The 16,240-nt window shown below is 43.9% G+C and overlaps 1 protein-coding gene across 1 annotated transcript in view; it reads left to right on the top strand.

Annotated features, from left to right (window-relative positions):
- DNAH9 (dynein axonemal heavy chain 9) overlaps positions 1–16,240 on the top strand; it is a 397,352-nt gene that overhangs the window by 14,675 nt on the left and 366,437 nt on the right. The window contains exons 5-9 of the mRNA XM_074971509.1: positions 454–665; positions 2,235–2,468; positions 6,272–6,439; positions 9,881–9,997; positions 11,255–11,405. Of these exons, the coding sequence (XP_074827610.1) occupies positions 454–665; positions 2,235–2,468; positions 6,272–6,439; positions 9,881–9,997; positions 11,255–11,405 (882 nt within the window). The remainder of the gene's footprint in view (positions 1–453; positions 666–2,234; positions 2,469–6,271; positions 6,440–9,880; positions 9,998–11,254; positions 11,406–16,240) is intronic.

Genomic DNA, 16,240 nt, shown 5'->3' with positions numbered 1-16,240 from the left:
AGACAAATCAGACTGTTGAAAGGGGTACGGTAGTCTGGAAAGGTTGAGAGCCACTGCTCTAGACTAATCTAGGTTAGTAACATTCAAAGGCACAATGGTTATGGCTTCAAGGCTTTGGGGCATGTTAGGTGCATAGCGATCCTAACCGCTTCATAAGCAGCTTTTGTGTACTTTACACTGGTAAAACCGATGCAGAAACAGATAGAAGCTGGCTCTATTCAGAGTCCCAAGGAGTGACAGAGTGTTGTTGGTTTTTTTGGTGGTTGTACTGTTTTCTGTGTTCTGTTTCCCTTTGCTGTTCATTTTTCCAAATAAATTGGCTTCATTTATTTTGCAAGCTGAGATTTTGCCTGTTGGTGTGAAGTGAGATCAGAGGTAATCAGAGCCCAGGCAATAGCTGCATGCTAGGGAGGCACAGACTTCACCTTTCATGTGTGCTGTTTTTTCTCACAGCTTTGACTGAGGCCCAGGATATTAACCTGCACCTGACACCTCTCCAGCGCCACTTGGAGGACATAGAGAGTGTTGAGTTTAATGAGGTGAAGCCATTGATCAGTCCCTTGCTCCACGTGGTTTGTTTAATCTGGGCCACGTCCAATTACTACAACACGCCTGCACGGATCATAGTGCTGCTTCAGGAGATCTGCAATCTTCTCATCCAGCAAGTAGGTGGCCTGGACACTTTAAACCACTCCCTGAGCCCCAGAGCTCAGTAAAAAGAAAAGGAGGACTTGTGGCACCTTAGAGACTAACAAATTTATTTGAGCATAAGCTTTTGTGAGCTACAGCTCACTTCATCTGATAAATCTCTGATGAAGTGAGCTGTAGCTCACGAAAGCTTATGCTCAAATAAATTTGTTAGTCTCTAAGGTGCCACAAGTCCTCCTTTTCTTTTTGTGGATACAGACTTACACGGCTGCTACTCTGAAACCTGAGCTCAGTAAGAAGTTTCTGTCTCAGGGTTTCCACACGTGGGGTAGGAGTCAGGGTCAGGATACGCCCCACTTGCAACACTGCACCTTGACCCTAGGTATCAGCGCTTTCACATCTTCCACTAGACTTGTCTGGGATTTCTTTCACCTGAAGCAAGAAGCAGCCACTTGATTCTGCCAGCCATGTAGTGTTTGGGCTGCACATCCATCCATGTTAGACATGAAAGCCATCTCAAACCACTGTGCCCCACAGTGCCAGAACTCACATTTGCTTAGAACAGTTTAGAGAAATGTCAGTACTGCAGTGCTAATGCTTTGCACCAAAGAGAGCTGCTCAGCCATTTGGCTTTTATCTTGCATCCCAGCTGTCCTTCAGCTGCGTTTTTATCGCAGTAATGCTTGCCTTTCCCCTTTTCGCTTGCCCCCAGGGGATCCCGGAGGCAGCAGCAGCTGCGGTAGTTCTGTGAAGATACCCCTTGCCTCCTGTGGATCCTGTCAAGATCTGCAGGTTTAAGAGCAGAATCTCTGGCCTATATGGGGCACAAACTCTCCTGTTTGCTCAACAGAGGAATGCTGAGGGAACTCTGTTTGTTTCTGATTATGGCATTTGCACGCACCCCAGTTTGTAGAGTCTGCAGGGCAGAGCACAGTGAAGTGCTTAGAGCTCTGCTTGGTCTTGTATAAATAATAATGATCAAGCCCCCAGCAGATTGCAATGAAAAAAGCCAGGTGAAAACAAAGCTTACGGCATCACAGAATTCATTACACGGTTTTGTAAAACAAAATGGCAGCTGGCCTGTTGGCTCTCCACAGGCTTCCTGGACTCTACAGCCTGAGGGGAAGGCTGCTGCTTCTCCAGAGGGGAAAGGACCAGCCCCCCACTTTAGCAGTCAGCTGCTAGGTAAGGTTTGCCTTTCCACCCCATTGTGGAGCCGTCAGTCCTGAAACCAAGTGAGAGGCTGGGTGTCAGACCATCACCTAGAAAGGCCTTCTAGCTCTCTCATGCTAGGACTGGGTTCTGGGCTCTGAGAATAGTCCATGGAGATGGAGTTCTGGCGTCTGTGTTCATGGCAGGCAGGAGTTGTGGAAAAGTGTCCCCAGATTTCATCCCCAGATCTTTAGATTTGCTCAGAAAAGCTTTTAAAAAGAGCCACATCATCTCCCCACCCCCTGAGGCTCCCCCCATATAATGATTTTTTAAAACATTGTTTAGCTTGAGAAACACATTTAAATGTAGCCAGCCCAAAAACCCAACCGGACCCTCGGGGCAGCAGAACTTCAATTCTGGTTCTGTCACTGTAGGCCTGGAATTACCTGACCCCAGAAGACATTCTGAAGGGGGAAGCAGAAGAAAGTCTGGGCAAAGTGCGGGAGGTGCTCAGCATCCTGAGATACTTCAAGCAGACGTTTGAGGGAAGACGGGAAAATCTCCACACCTACTTTAAACCAGGCCAAGGGGTGAAAGAATGGGACTTCCAATCCCTCCTGGTGTTTGCACGGCTGGACAGCTTCCTAAGAAGACTTGAGATGGTGGAGGTGAGTATTTGGTCTTGAAATATGGTGAAACCCGAGACAGCACTCTGCAGAGATAAATCCACTTATGACAACAAACCCCTTCATAACCTTCATCCACCTTGTAGGTAAGGAGCCTTCTCATTTTTCCAGTCAATTTTCTGTGAAGTGGGGCAGGGGCATTGGTGGCACCATATCCTGGCTAAAGAACATGCGGAATACACACCTGGGTCCTCTCTCTGTGCTGGCATTGGTGTTTTATTGCTCACAAGAGTCACTCCAAAGAAGCAGAGCCCTCTATAGGGGAATGTGTGGCACTTACTAGGTTTCATGGCACACAGGTGCTAGAAATCCATCAGCACAATCTCAGTCCTGGGGCTATGGGTGCCGCTCAACAGCAGGGCTGCCACCTGTCTGAGTGTTCCCAGGATCTTCCCTTTATTTAAGGTAGCTGTCCCGGGAAATCTGTACGGTGCTCAGTACACACTGCCAGCTGGCCAGGTATGTGGGCTTGGGATTGTTCTAGATGTCCTGGTTTTGGTACCTCAAAAGTTGCAACCCAATTCAACAGCTCTACCCCAGCCCCTTAGCCAAACCACTTGCTACACCTCCAGCCACCCACCCCTTAGCAAAACTGCCTGCTACAGCCCCAGCCAGTTCTCCCCCCGACCAAGAAACTGTCTGTTCCAGCCCCCCACAGCCCCACATTAGCTGTGTATTAATCTAAATTTAGTTTAGATGTTTGTCTAAATCCATTCAGTCTGTGGAGGACCCCGCAGGCCTTGTGCCCCGTGTCCCCACACACTGCTAATCCCCTGTTGGTGTCTTTGGCCTGCGCTTCACTGCACTGAGTCAGGGGGTGCTAGGCAGGAGTAGGTACCCCCTGAAGTTCTGCATGGGCTCAGTTGGGGATGGTAGGCAGCCCCCCATCACACTGCTGCTAAGAGAGCCCAGAGCTGTGTCCTGCTGCAGCTGCCCAGCAGTGGCCTCTGGAGAAGCTGGAGCTGGGTCTGGAAGCCAGTCAGTTCTCTTCGTCAGCAGCTGAGCAGCTCCTCCAGGCTCCAGCAGCAGCTGCTGCTCTTCCCATGTTCTCGGCAAGGAGGCTGAAGGCGGTTACTCCGGTAACTGAACTCCGGTAACACTGCCAGGTCCCCTTTTCAACCGGACGCCTGGCAACCCTACCAACTGATGATATTGTGGCTTGAGCATCACACATTTTCAGAGTGTTGTAGGGACAAAGGTATGCAACTGCACATTACAGTGCTTGGTACAAGTCGGGAGAAACAAAATGAGAGGGCCTTCAGGGGAGGGAGATTTCACCACTGCAATCACTTGCCAGCTTCAAACTTGATGATGGGCTCCTGGAACAGTGCATGACGTGTATCTAGGTCTTGACTCTGCCAGGTCTACGCTTTATATATTAGTTCTGACTTTACCCGTGTTGTGTAGTGCCTGGAAGCTCTGGCCTGGGAGCAGGGCCCATTGTGCCAGGAGCTGAATGCAGATGCAATTCTGTTAAGGATTTGCATTCTGAGACACACATGCATATATTAAGAAACTTTTCACTTCACTTTTAAGGGGACTCTCTTCTTTCATTGCTGCCTCAGCCCCACGTCAGCAGATGCATAAAATGTAGTGGGCTGGCATTTGCCTCATTTTAGCAAAAGGACAGCTTAAATTAGAACATTTTGTTCTCGCTGTCTCTCAGAGGATATACTGCAACTGAATACAAAGCCCTACTGATTGCAGCTCACTGTATTTTTTTATGCACCCCATTTAATTAACACAGCAGAAAACTCCCAATCACTAATGTCTATATTAAAGCTTTTCAGAATGATGTTTTCCAGTAAGAGCTGGTATGCAGTAAACCAAATTACCCTGGCCATTCTATCAAGACAAACATAAATAAAAACATTAGTAATTACAATTCATAATGAGAACAATAGGAACAATGAAGTAATTATGCACCGTAACTCTGCTAAGGATCTGGTGCACCAACTGCTTGTTGCTTAGATGCTAGGAAGGTGGGAGCTAGAAAGAAAACAGAGATTTTTCAGCTGCAATCTGCATCTTGTGGCTGCAGATAACTTAGTTTTTTTTATTTAAAGTTGGGCAATAGTTACCAATGTGTGCCTCATAATATACCCTTCAAGGTGTAATGAAAGTGCCATGGGATCTGCGATTATTATACTGGGATCTTCCCAATTATACTCAGCTTTGCATGCATCGTGAGATGCAATTAAATGTGTCCTAGGCCTCATCATAATTAAAAACCTAATGGTCTCTAGCCTCTTCATGAGGAAATCCACAGGAAACTCCTGAGTTTCTTTTTTCTTCCTTTCTTCTGTTTTTTTTTCTTTTTCATTCCCAAGCAACCCTACTAGAACAGTGTGAGATAGGACTTATTATTTTTACCTTTAAGATATTTGGCAAATTAAAATAGATTGCACAATGGCTGTAATAGCTATTAAATGTGGGTTGGCAGATAGATGTACATGGAAAGAGGCTCATTTCTTTCCCTTCCCTTCCACTTTGTCCTGTTTTAAATTGTACCTATCTAACGAATCTGCTCTCGCGCTGAACTAGTACTCCGATAGCATGTATTCTGCAGGCAGTGCAGGAAGGATCTTTGAAAGATCCAGTTTAGTTAATTACCAATTACCTGGAAGCTGTGGTCTGTTTGGACAGAAAATTATTTCCTGATACAACTGAAATTGATGGGAGCTGTGGCTGCAGCTCCAGACCTAGGCATATTAAAATGGGCATCCCTGAATTAAGGTACTGATTTAGAGACCACTTTTGAAAATCTGGGCTTACGTGACTTGCCCAGCGTCACGCAGCGAGTCAATTACAAAACTGGGATTGGACCCCAGAGATGAAATCCTGACCTTCTGGAAGTCAATAGCAAAACTCCCAGACTTTCCCCTAGATCTGCTAATCCCCTGGTGTACTGTCTGCTGATCCATGTGATTCCCCTAATCGGAATATACAGAACTCCCCTGGATCTCAGGAGTATGCACCCAGCTGCTTTTGAAAATCCCACAAATGTGCACTTTTTGGTGCTAAATACCTTTGAAAATCTGGTCCTAGGTGGCTAAATTGCTTCTTATCTGCATCTCTTCCCCTGGTTTCTGAATTGCTTCACAGCTTAGGTGGGAGTTAGACGCTGGATGCCCACAGGGAGGCAGCAGGGCACATACTCAGAGGCAGGGACGTAGGCGCTAGGGAACATTTACTGCAGGGTCTTAGGCGCCGAGTGAGTTTAGGCACCTGGAGGGTTTGGTCGCAGTTTTGTGCATGGCACTGGTCCCCAAAACAGGTTTGTAGGTGCCTAACTCCCTTTGTGCACCCAGGCCTTAGACATTTTTGAAAATTTTGCCAAAGACTTAATAGTTTTCCCTGGGGTACTTATTCTCCCACCCCCTGTATGACATGTTGCTATGTATCTCATTACCCTCCCTCTGGCTAATCTTCAGCCCAAGACTGACTTCACAATTTGCAGAATCCCTGAGAAGACATTGGAAAGGACTAAACTGTTCCTTGAGTTGCCTCCCCTTGCATCAGCACCGGTGGAGAGGGAATAGATGCTTCCAGCTCTAGCAGCAGAGAAGGAGAAGATATGACCAGCCCATGAGATGCACGGCTTGTGCTATAGCCAGCCCTATGTCAGTCCATATCTGGCACTAAGCACATGCTGATCACTTATAAAGTGTCCCTGTAGCTGTCCACATGGTTTCACAGCGTGAATGTGCCTCCTTGTTGTGAGAGCTGCTGTCATCTTCTTTTGTCAACATCTTAACTTGTTCCTCTGTTGATTGACTCTGAAGGATTTCCTAGCAACAGCCTTGGACATAATGAAGCTGGAAAAGCTAGAGTTTAGTGGGATAAGAGGAAAGGCGCTGAGCCAGCAGGTCCTGAGCATGTATGAAGAGTTCCAGGAGATGTACAAAGTACTTTCAGACCGAAGCTATGACTGTCTCGACACAAACAACGTGGTAGGTGGTACTGGACTCCAGGAGAACTATATGTCTGTAAATGCTTTCAAAGAAGCATGTTCTTTCTAGATAAATCCCCAAATCCACTTGAAATTCTCTAGCTTTGTTTCCAGGCTCTTCCTCCCTCAGTGCATCATTTCCTGATTTTTTTTCACCCCTAGATTAAAAGGTGCTTTTAGCCCCTGGCAGGTTGCATGAGAAGGCTGTCTTCTAAATTGGGTTCCCAGAGGTTACAGTGGGTACGTTTTTACACGCTTATAACAGAACTGTGGTTAGATGTCTGACCGTGTGTGTGTGTTCTGTCTGCGTGCTGTACTGACTTTGGCCAGATAGCCCATACAGCAGGCTCCGATCAAGCTGCCCAATAACCACAGACTCGGTTTGTAGCGAAGGCACTTGTTCAGGTTTATTGTCAACGAAGCATGGTTCTAATGTCCTGGCTCAATGGTTACAGGTACACTGACACATGTATGCCCGTTGCAATGGACTAGCTTAGTTAATGGTGGAACTTTCCATCATCCCCTAGGCCAGCCAAAGACACTCCCTTTGAGATATCTTTTTATACGTTAATACAAACAAGTTACATACTGCTCCTCTGACATAGCCAGTTACCACCCGTTACCTTGTACATCTTTATCCATCAAACTGGCATCCTGAACTTATCTTGAGGATGGGTCAGTGTGTTCCTGTTCTCTTTAGGGAATGTGTTTGTACCATCGTCTTGGTATGGGGCGTTCTGGTACTACCCTTCTGGAATGTGTTTGCATGAGTGCTCTGTGCCTAGCACCTCTTAGGCATGTGTGTTTTTTGCAATATCAACCCTGTTTTTGCCAGATTCTGTGAGCAGGGCCTGCCTCTTGCTCACAACCTGATTTTGCTTTATATTAGCAAAGTTTTGACCACTACTTTAGCCCAGGCCTCAGGCCTCACACCAGGGCTCTGATACAAGGGCTTATGTTTCAGGGTCTCTTTCTACTATAAGAATAACTGCAAATATTCCAAATATTCTCCAGGTAATGGATCTAACAGACAGATCTTGGTGCTCACAGACCATCCTGATTCCTAAGGCTCATGCCAGTACTTGCTTGGGCATGCTGTTTTATTTTAAAGTTTATTTGGAGACTTTATACCATGGGCAGTAAACTCAGTAGCCTACTGTCAACTTTTCAATAAGAAAGCCAGAGTGGGAATTACATTTCCTGAGGGGTCTGCTGCCCATGGTTATATATCATGCAAAGGGAACTCCTGATTTCTCTTACTTCCATCATTCACCTCATCCTGCAATTGCAGTCATGATGGTGTCTTCACTGACTGGTTTGCTTGTCCACTGCAGCTAGTTAGCAGTGCACTCTAGCCCAGGAGCACCCACGGAAAGAAAATTAGTGGGTGCTTAGCACCCACTGGCAGCCAGCTCCTCCCCTTCCCCCCAGCGCCTGCTGCGATCAGCTGTTCAGTGGTGTGCAGGAGGCGCTGCGGGGAGGAGGAGGATTGAGGCTGGGGCGCACCCGGGGGAGGGGGTGGAACTGGATGGGAAGAGGCAGGGTGGAGGCGGGAAGAGGTGGGGTGGGGGCATAGGGGAAGGGGTGGAGTGGGGGCCGAGCCTGGGAAGAGCAGGGGTTGAGCACCCTCAGGGCAAGTAGGAAGCAGGCACCTGTGGTGTTTTTCATTAGTAGATCTCAAAGCAGGTCGCAGGTGGTTTGGGACGTTCGAGGTTAAAACCTTAAACTCCACCTGGAAACCAAAAGGCAGCCAGTGCTGATCCGGAAGCAGGGGTGCCATGTGCTGCCAGGGACATGTACTGCTTAATGAGCAAGTAGCTGCATTCTATGCCAGCTTCAGTCATCAAGCTGATTTAAGCTACAGGTGCACATGGAGCATACTGCATAGCCTAACCTCGAGGTGATACAGGCTTAGAGCACAGTAACAAAAGTCCTCCGAGATTCCATATGTCCCCCATCTCATGCACTGCAGAAGCTGGATAGCACATAGTGAAGAAGGAAGGAAGGGAAGGGATGGCTGACCTGAACGAGGCAACGGGTATGTGTGTGGGCAATCTACACATTGAACAATGAGGATAAAAATACCTTGGGTATCTGCTTCTTTCACTGCTCACTGAAAGAAGCATGGGTCCTGTGGAAACTACACTGTGTGCTCATGTATTTAAAGACTGTGTCATGCATATGCACAAAGGGCAGAATTAAGCTTGCACAGGCCACCTTGCAGATGTCATTTTTTTATTGTTCAGTGCCTCAATGAGCTTGATATTCTTTTGACATGGTTATTATATGGAATTATATTTATTTCTTGTACTGTGATATACGTATATAATGGTGCATTACAGACAAGTTAAAATAACTGTTCCCTTCCCTGAGTATTAGTAATTGGAACTGTCCAATTTGGGGATGGGGCCAACGAGGTAATAGAAGGACTCCCCTCCAGTCACTGGCTGTGTCTTGCCATCTGCAGTCCACAGCAGTGGAATCCCTGTGGTATGTCTAACATCTGTGCTGGCTGTCAGGGTTTTACTATTGAGCTCAGCTGTCAGACTGATATTGTTCCAGACAGTTCTTACTTAGGGAAGAAGGTCACAAAGGTGGCTGCTAGGATCAGAAATCTGCCTCTGGAAGAGGCTGGCTTTAGATCCTGTTCTCCCCTGCCTGTCACGGGATTTTCTGAACCACGGTTGTTAATGAATCAGCTATGGCCCCTTCACAGCTGTGCCAGCCACGAGCCAGTGCTGTTAGGGAATCTAGAGAAAATCTGAGACCCAAAATTCCAGGACCTTGCTGATGCTGGCTAAGAAGTTTTGTCCAGGTTAAGAAGCCTGAAATCTGATTGGCGGGTTTGCCAAGTCCCTGTGATTCTTTGTGTGGTTCAAAATTATTTTACCTTTTTAAAAAAACCAACAACCTAGTTTTCTCTCTCAAACTTCAAAGCATTTATTAAAATCGATGCATGAAGAATGGGTTGAAAGATAATGGCATTGCCTCAACACGGTCCCATTTACAGTAAGCTTGTGATCAGAGCCACAACATGAATTTGGTTTAAAAGTATGTCTGCTTTTTAATGCAAAAAGTGCATTTGCAAGATTTCTGACCTAGAGATGTGACTTACGATACACTCCCCAAAATAAACATTTTTACAGTTTGCATGGCTGAAAAATAACATCACTCAAGTCATGAAGGTGCACAGACAAATGGGCTTGAAGATACTTAGGGCCAGATCCTCAGCTGGAGTAAAATCATGATGCTGTATTGAAGTTAGTGAAGCTTCACTGATTTACACCCCCTGAGGATCTGCCTCTTACGAGGAACTGCCCTTTCCTGCTCCTGGCATGGGGAAAGGGGTGGGGAACAGTGTCCAAAGCAGGGTGATTCTTGTCAAGAACAGTGTTCCTCACTCTAACATTGTATAACAGCTTGATGTGCTCCATTTCCTTAGGAGTTTGAACATGATGTCTCTGACTTTAAGCAGAAAGTGGAAGATATGGACAGAAGGCTGGGGACTATTTTCGGCCAGGCTTTTGATGATGCAGCTGGCTTGGAGCATGCCTTCAAGGTCTGTGATTCTTGCCAAAGAAATGAAGCTCTTTTTGTACAGGTACCCCGTCCTCCCCCAAACAAACTACATGTCCCATAGCTGTGTTCTGACAGTGCCATGTTCAGGACATGCAGGCTGCTTTTCTAAATGCAAAGCATTTCTCTAGCTAAAATAGACCGTTTAGTTTCCTGTCTGTTGCTTTGTTTGTGAAGGGTTAATAAGGTGACAGCTTGGATGCCCAGGGAGATGCATTGTGTGTTTGTGCTGCTATACAAGCCAACAGAGCAGAGATTCCCACACTGCAGCCTGTGGGCTAGTGTTGGTCTGCAGAGCACTTGCTTATGGTGCATGAAGAGTTGTTTAGCTCTCCTCCCTGTTTGAAGCTGCTTGTTTTGGTTTCCAGGCTTCTCATTTCTGAGGAGAGGAAACAGGAGTTACCTTCAGGGACTAGAACTGCCAGTGGCTTCCAGGGACTGGAACAGTTGGGGTAGAAAGGAAATAAGGAGCCAGCAGCCATTTCAGGGCAGAGTGGCAGGCGAGGACCAGCTGGAGAAGTAGAGGCAGAGAGAGGAACAGAAGAGTTGGGAGATGAACTGGGAAGGGAGCTAGTCCACAAGACACTCCTTCTCTCAGCCCTGGGGCTGACAGAACAATGGCAAAACATTTGGTGAGCAAGTTCAAAAGGTCAATGTTGGTCCCATTTAGCAGGTGTCCAAAAGGACCCATTTTTCATTTTTAAGACTATTTCATGAAATGATTTTATTGATGTTTTTATGGTTCCTGAAATGTGGTGTACACAAAAAAACCAAGGTTTTGTTAAATAAAAATCTTTTGTTTATGAAAAAACGGGGTTTTCGGTGAGTGAAAATTGTCACTAATGATTTCGCTAACATTTTGATAAAAAAGTTGATAACAAATGTTGTGAAAAATGGAAAGTGTCAACTTTTTTGGGGGGGTGAAATATTTTTGTTCGGGGGAAAAAACGCTATTTTTCGATGAAAATAGTTTTCATTTGACAAATTTTGACCAGCTCTGATTATTGCGATGCACTGCATATTGTGGAGAAAGCTTGAGAAATGCTTGTGAACGAGAGATGGGACTTTATGGAAAAATGAGTGTGATCAGTGCAGATTTTTCTTTTTCAAAACCGTCCCTTATTGAATACAGTATTGAGAGTTCATGGCCTTTAAAGAGGTTCATGGCAACCAGGGGCTGCTGGAGAAGCTGGGGCTGTGATTTTTTTTCCTTTTCTTTTCTGTTTGTTCCTCTCCCTAGTTGCTGGACATATTTGGGAGCCTTCTGGAACGACCAGTGATAGCTGCAAGTGCCTCTGACAAATATCCTCGGCTTATCACCATGTTTGACGGAGACCTGGATGATGCTAAATTGATCTACTTGAGGCATATTCAGGAGGAGATGGAGCTAGGTTCGTGTTAGTAATTGTGCAAAATTGTTTGACCAGAAACAACAGCAGAGCAATCAAGATGATTTGAATTGATTTTAATCAAGATATAAATCTGATTTTTTAAAAAAGATTAATTAGTTAAATCAGTTTTACAAATCCTCAAACTAATTTGAAAATATGTACTAGTGTGGTTTTAGATTAAAATATATAATTTTTATAATTAAAATTGTGAATGCAGGTTTTTAAACTAATTTATTTCAATTTCACTACATTAGAGCATTTTACAGATTGCCATAGACAAAGAAGAAAATATTGAAAAGATTAACATTGTTTTGCTACAAACTCCTACCAAATGTAATTTTTTCCCCCTTTTACTCTTAAACATGAGCACTCTTAAAATTATAAATTATTCTTTGTGTGATAAATGTACTTAATATTATAGTTAAATATTAATATTAAATAATTTAAAATAAATATTTGAAATAACTATTCAGTTCCCTTTTAATAATACAAAATACATGTGTACACCTGTAGTTAATAATCTTATGAACAACAGAGTATTTGCTAGCAGAGTGTAATCTGTGAGCTGTGATTGGTCTGAGTTCTGGGGGAGTGAAAGGACGCCCCAATCAGATGTAGAAGTAAGGTTAACATTTCAGCTAGGTAGAAAACTCTCCTGTATGTTCTCAGAAATTAAAAACAATAGTTCTTTCCCTCACTTGATACTTTTCCAGAATATTCTGCATTCAACCAGAAACATAAACTACAAAAAGATTAAACTTCTTAGTAGAAAAAGCCTGTGTGTAAGATCTGAAATTCTGCTAATAATTAGGAAACTCTAAATAAAGAAACAAGAGCATTAAAACTGATCAGGGAATGATTGCTGAAAAATATTTGATCAGAAAAATGAAAACCCCAAAACCAAAAAATCATAGAAATGTGGGACTGGAAGGAATCTTGAGAAGTCCTCATATCCACCTGAGGCAGGACAAAGTAAACTTAGACTGCCCCTGACAGGTGTTTGTCCAACCTGTTCTTAAAAACCTCTAATGATGGGGACTCCACAACTGCTCTTGGAAACCTGTTCCAGAGCTTAACTACGCTTAGAGTTGGAAAGTTTTTCCTAATATCTAACCTAAATCTCCCTTACTACAGACTAAGTCCATTGCTTCTTGTCCTACCTTCAGTGGACATGGAGGACAATTGATCACTGTCCTCTTTAGAATAGCCCTTAACATATTTGAAGACTTATCAGTTCCCCCCTCAGTATTCTTTTCTCAAGACTAAACATGCCCAGTTTTTTAAACCTTTCCTCAGAGGTCAGGTTTTCTAAACCTTTGATCATTTTTGTTGTTCTCCTCTGGACTCTTTCCTATTTGTCCACATCTTTCCTTAAGTGTGGTGGCCAGAGCTGCATACAGTACCCCAGCTGATGCCTCACCAATACCAAGTAGAGTGGGACAGTTACTTCCCATGTTTTGAATACAACACTCGTGCTAATACACCCCGAATGATCTTAGCCTTTTTGGCAACTGCATCACATTGTTGGCTTGCATTCAATTGTGATCCACTCTAATCCCCAGATCTTTTTCTGCAGTATTAGTCAGTTATTCTCCATTTTGTAGTTGTGGATTTGATTTATCCTTTCTAAGTGAAATACTTTGCACTTATCTTTATTGAATTTCATCTTGTTGATTTCAGACTAATTCTCCAATTTGTCGAGGTTATTTTGAATTCTAATCCTGTCCTCCAAAGAATTTACAGTCCCTCCCAGCTAAGTGACATCTGCAAATTTTATAACATATTCCCCACTCCATTAGCCATGGCATTAATGAAATTTGTGAATAGTACCGAACCCAGGACTGACCCTTGTGGGACCCCAGTAGATGCACACTCCCAGTTTCACAGCAAACCACTGATAAGTACACTTTGAGTGCAGTCTTTCAACCAGTTATGCACTCACCTTATAGTTATTTCCTCTAGACCACACTTCCCTAGTGTGCTTATGAGAATGTCATGTGGAACTGTGTGAAAAGCCTTGCTAAAATCACGATATATCATATCTACTGCTTCCCCTATATCAACCAGGCTGGTAACACTGTCAAAGAAGAGAATTCAGTTGGTTTGTCATGATTTGTTCTTGACATCTGTATTTGCTGTTCCTTATAATCTCTAGATGTTTATGCATTGATTGTTTAATATTTTTTCCAGTATCTTTCCAGGTATCGTAGTTAGGCTGACTAATCTATCATTCCCTGGGTTCTCTTTGTTCCTCTTGTCAAAGATAGGTACTGTGTTTCCCCTTCTCCAATCCTCTGAGACCCCAACCGTCCTCTTTAAGTTCTTGAAGATATTTGCTAATGGTTCCAAGATTGCTTCAGCTAGATCCTCAAGTATCCTAGGGTGGATTTCATCAGGCCCTGCCAACTTGAATACCTTCAACTTGTCTAAATAGTCTTTAACCTGTTCTTACCCTGTTTTGACTTGTGTTCCTTCCCCCTTGTTGTTTGTGGTGGGTGAGGGCCCCCTTGAGTCCCAGCCAGATGATGATTTGGGCTGCTTACACAAGGGATTCTTCAAACATGACAAATAAAAAGGTTCCTTTCCCTCTCCCTCCTCTGGGAGAAGGAGAATCAGAGTAAAAGAAAAAGACAAAGGTCATCAGACTCTTTGGCAATCTTTTGGTCATCCCTTTGGGGCTTGGCTTATCTGCAGGCTCTAGAGTCATTGATCAGGGTTAGGGTCTGCTTCCAGGTTCTCCTTTTGGTAACCCCTGCTTTGTACCTGGTCAGTGCAGTCTCAGGGGTGGCAGGGTTTGTGACTGTCTTCCTCTTTGCTGATCTGTCCCTGTAGTCAGCTGTCTCTGAAGCACAGCAGTGTTCCCCTAGTGTGTGGCAGGCTTTCCCATTTCAGCCTCCCTCCCTCCCGGCAGAGTAAGCCATACAGGTGTGTCCGGTTAGTGCTGGGCTGAGCCCATAAGAACTCACTTGCCTCTTGTTGACTAGAGTGAGGATGTGGCCCCTCCCATTGTTAATATTAATTGTGTTGGGTATTTGGTCACCATTAAACTTTTTAGTGAAGACAATGAAGCAAAATAGGCATTAAACACCTCAGCCTTCTTGATGTCATCTGTTATTAGCTCTCCTTCCTGCTAAGTAGTGGACCTACACTTTCCTTTAAGTTTCTTTTGCTCCTAATGTATTTAAAGAACATCATCTTATTGCCTTTTATGTCCCTTGCTTGGTGTAACTCATTTTGCACCTTAGCCTTTCTGATTTTTTCTTACATGCTTGTGCTGTTCTTGTGTTCTCCTCCTTAGCAATTACCCCACGTTTCCATTTTGTGTAGGATTTGTTTTTGATTTTCAGATCATTAAAGAGCACCTGATGGAGCCATAATGGCCTCTTACTATTCTTACTAACTTTCCTTTGCATCGGGATAGTCTGCAGTTGTGCCTTTAATATTGTCACCTTGAGAACCTACTAGGTCTCCTGAATTCCTTTTCCCCTTAGATTTTCTTCCCATGGGACCTTACACAGTAGTTCACTGAGTTCGTTAAAGTCTTCTTTTTTTAATTTGTTCTGCTGTTCTCACCCTTTCCTTAGATTCATGAAATCTGTCATTTCATGATCACTTTCACCCAAGGCCTTCCACCTTCAGATTTACAACCAATTCTTCCCTGTTGGTCAGAATCAAATCTAAAATGTCTGTTCCCCTGGTTACTTCCTCCACTTTCTGAAACAAAAACTTGTCCCTAATACATTCCAAGGATTTATGGGACATTTTGCTGTATCCCTTTATAGCAATATTCCAGTCATGAGACCTTTCCCACCAAATCTCTGTGACACCAATTACATAATAATTTAGCTTATATATTAATACTTCCAGTTCTTTCTGATTATTCTCCTTACTTCTTGCATGTGTGATCAATTGCTGAAAGTTTTTGATGAAAGCAAAAATGTTTTGGCAAAAAAAATTGTTTTGTCAAAGTCATTTTCCATTGCAAAAATGTTTCAGTGGACATTTTTTGACCAACTCTGAAAAGCATCACTTTATCAGCCAAGGCCTACAAAATGAGAAGAAATTAAAGAACTAGCAACATATAAATAAAAATCTAATTGAAATAAAAAAAATGGATTCAAATTGTTTTAAAAGTCAGATTCTTTTTTAAATCATGTTTTTTTTAAATCCACTTTACCTGAAATTGAAATTGGGATTGGTGACACGTGCTTAGTTTTACATCCAAATAGCCTGTGAGAGGAAGGAGTTTCTCCCATCACCACATGCTCATGTAACTGCCTCTCCTAGTTAATGGGACTTGCATGTCTGAACAGAGAGACTTGTACGCTGCCTGGATATGCGTTTCCAGCATTTCCCCTGAAACTTGTAAATGCAAAGTGCATTAGCAGAAATCATAAAATATCAGGGTTGGAAGGGACCTCAGGAGGTCATCTAGTCCAACCCCCTGCTCAAAGGAGGACCAATCCCCAACTAAATCATCCCAGCCAGGGCTTTGTCAAGCCTGACCTTAAAAACTTCTAAGGAAGGAGATTACACCACCTCCCTAGGTAACGCATTCCCGTGTTTCACCACCCTCCTAGTGAAAAAGTTTTTCCTAATATCCAACCTAAACCTCCCGCACTGCAACTTGAGACCATTACTCCTTTTTCTGTCCTCTGCTACCACTGAGAACAGTCTAGATCCATCCTCTTTGGAACCCCCTTTCAGGTAGTTGAAAGCAGCTATCAAATGCCCCCTCATTCTTCTCTTCCGCAGACTAAACAATCCCAGTTCCCTCAACCTCTCCTCATATGTCAAGTGTTCCAGTCCCCTAATCATTTTTGTTGCCCTCCGCT

Source organism: Natator depressus, chromosome 14 (assembly GCF_965152275.1).
Source record: "Natator depressus isolate rNatDep1 chromosome 14, rNatDep2.hap1, whole genome shotgun sequence".
Taxonomy (NCBI): Eukaryota; Metazoa; Chordata; order Testudines; family Cheloniidae; genus Natator; species Natator depressus.
This window is presented reverse-complemented; position numbering and strand designations above follow the sequence as displayed.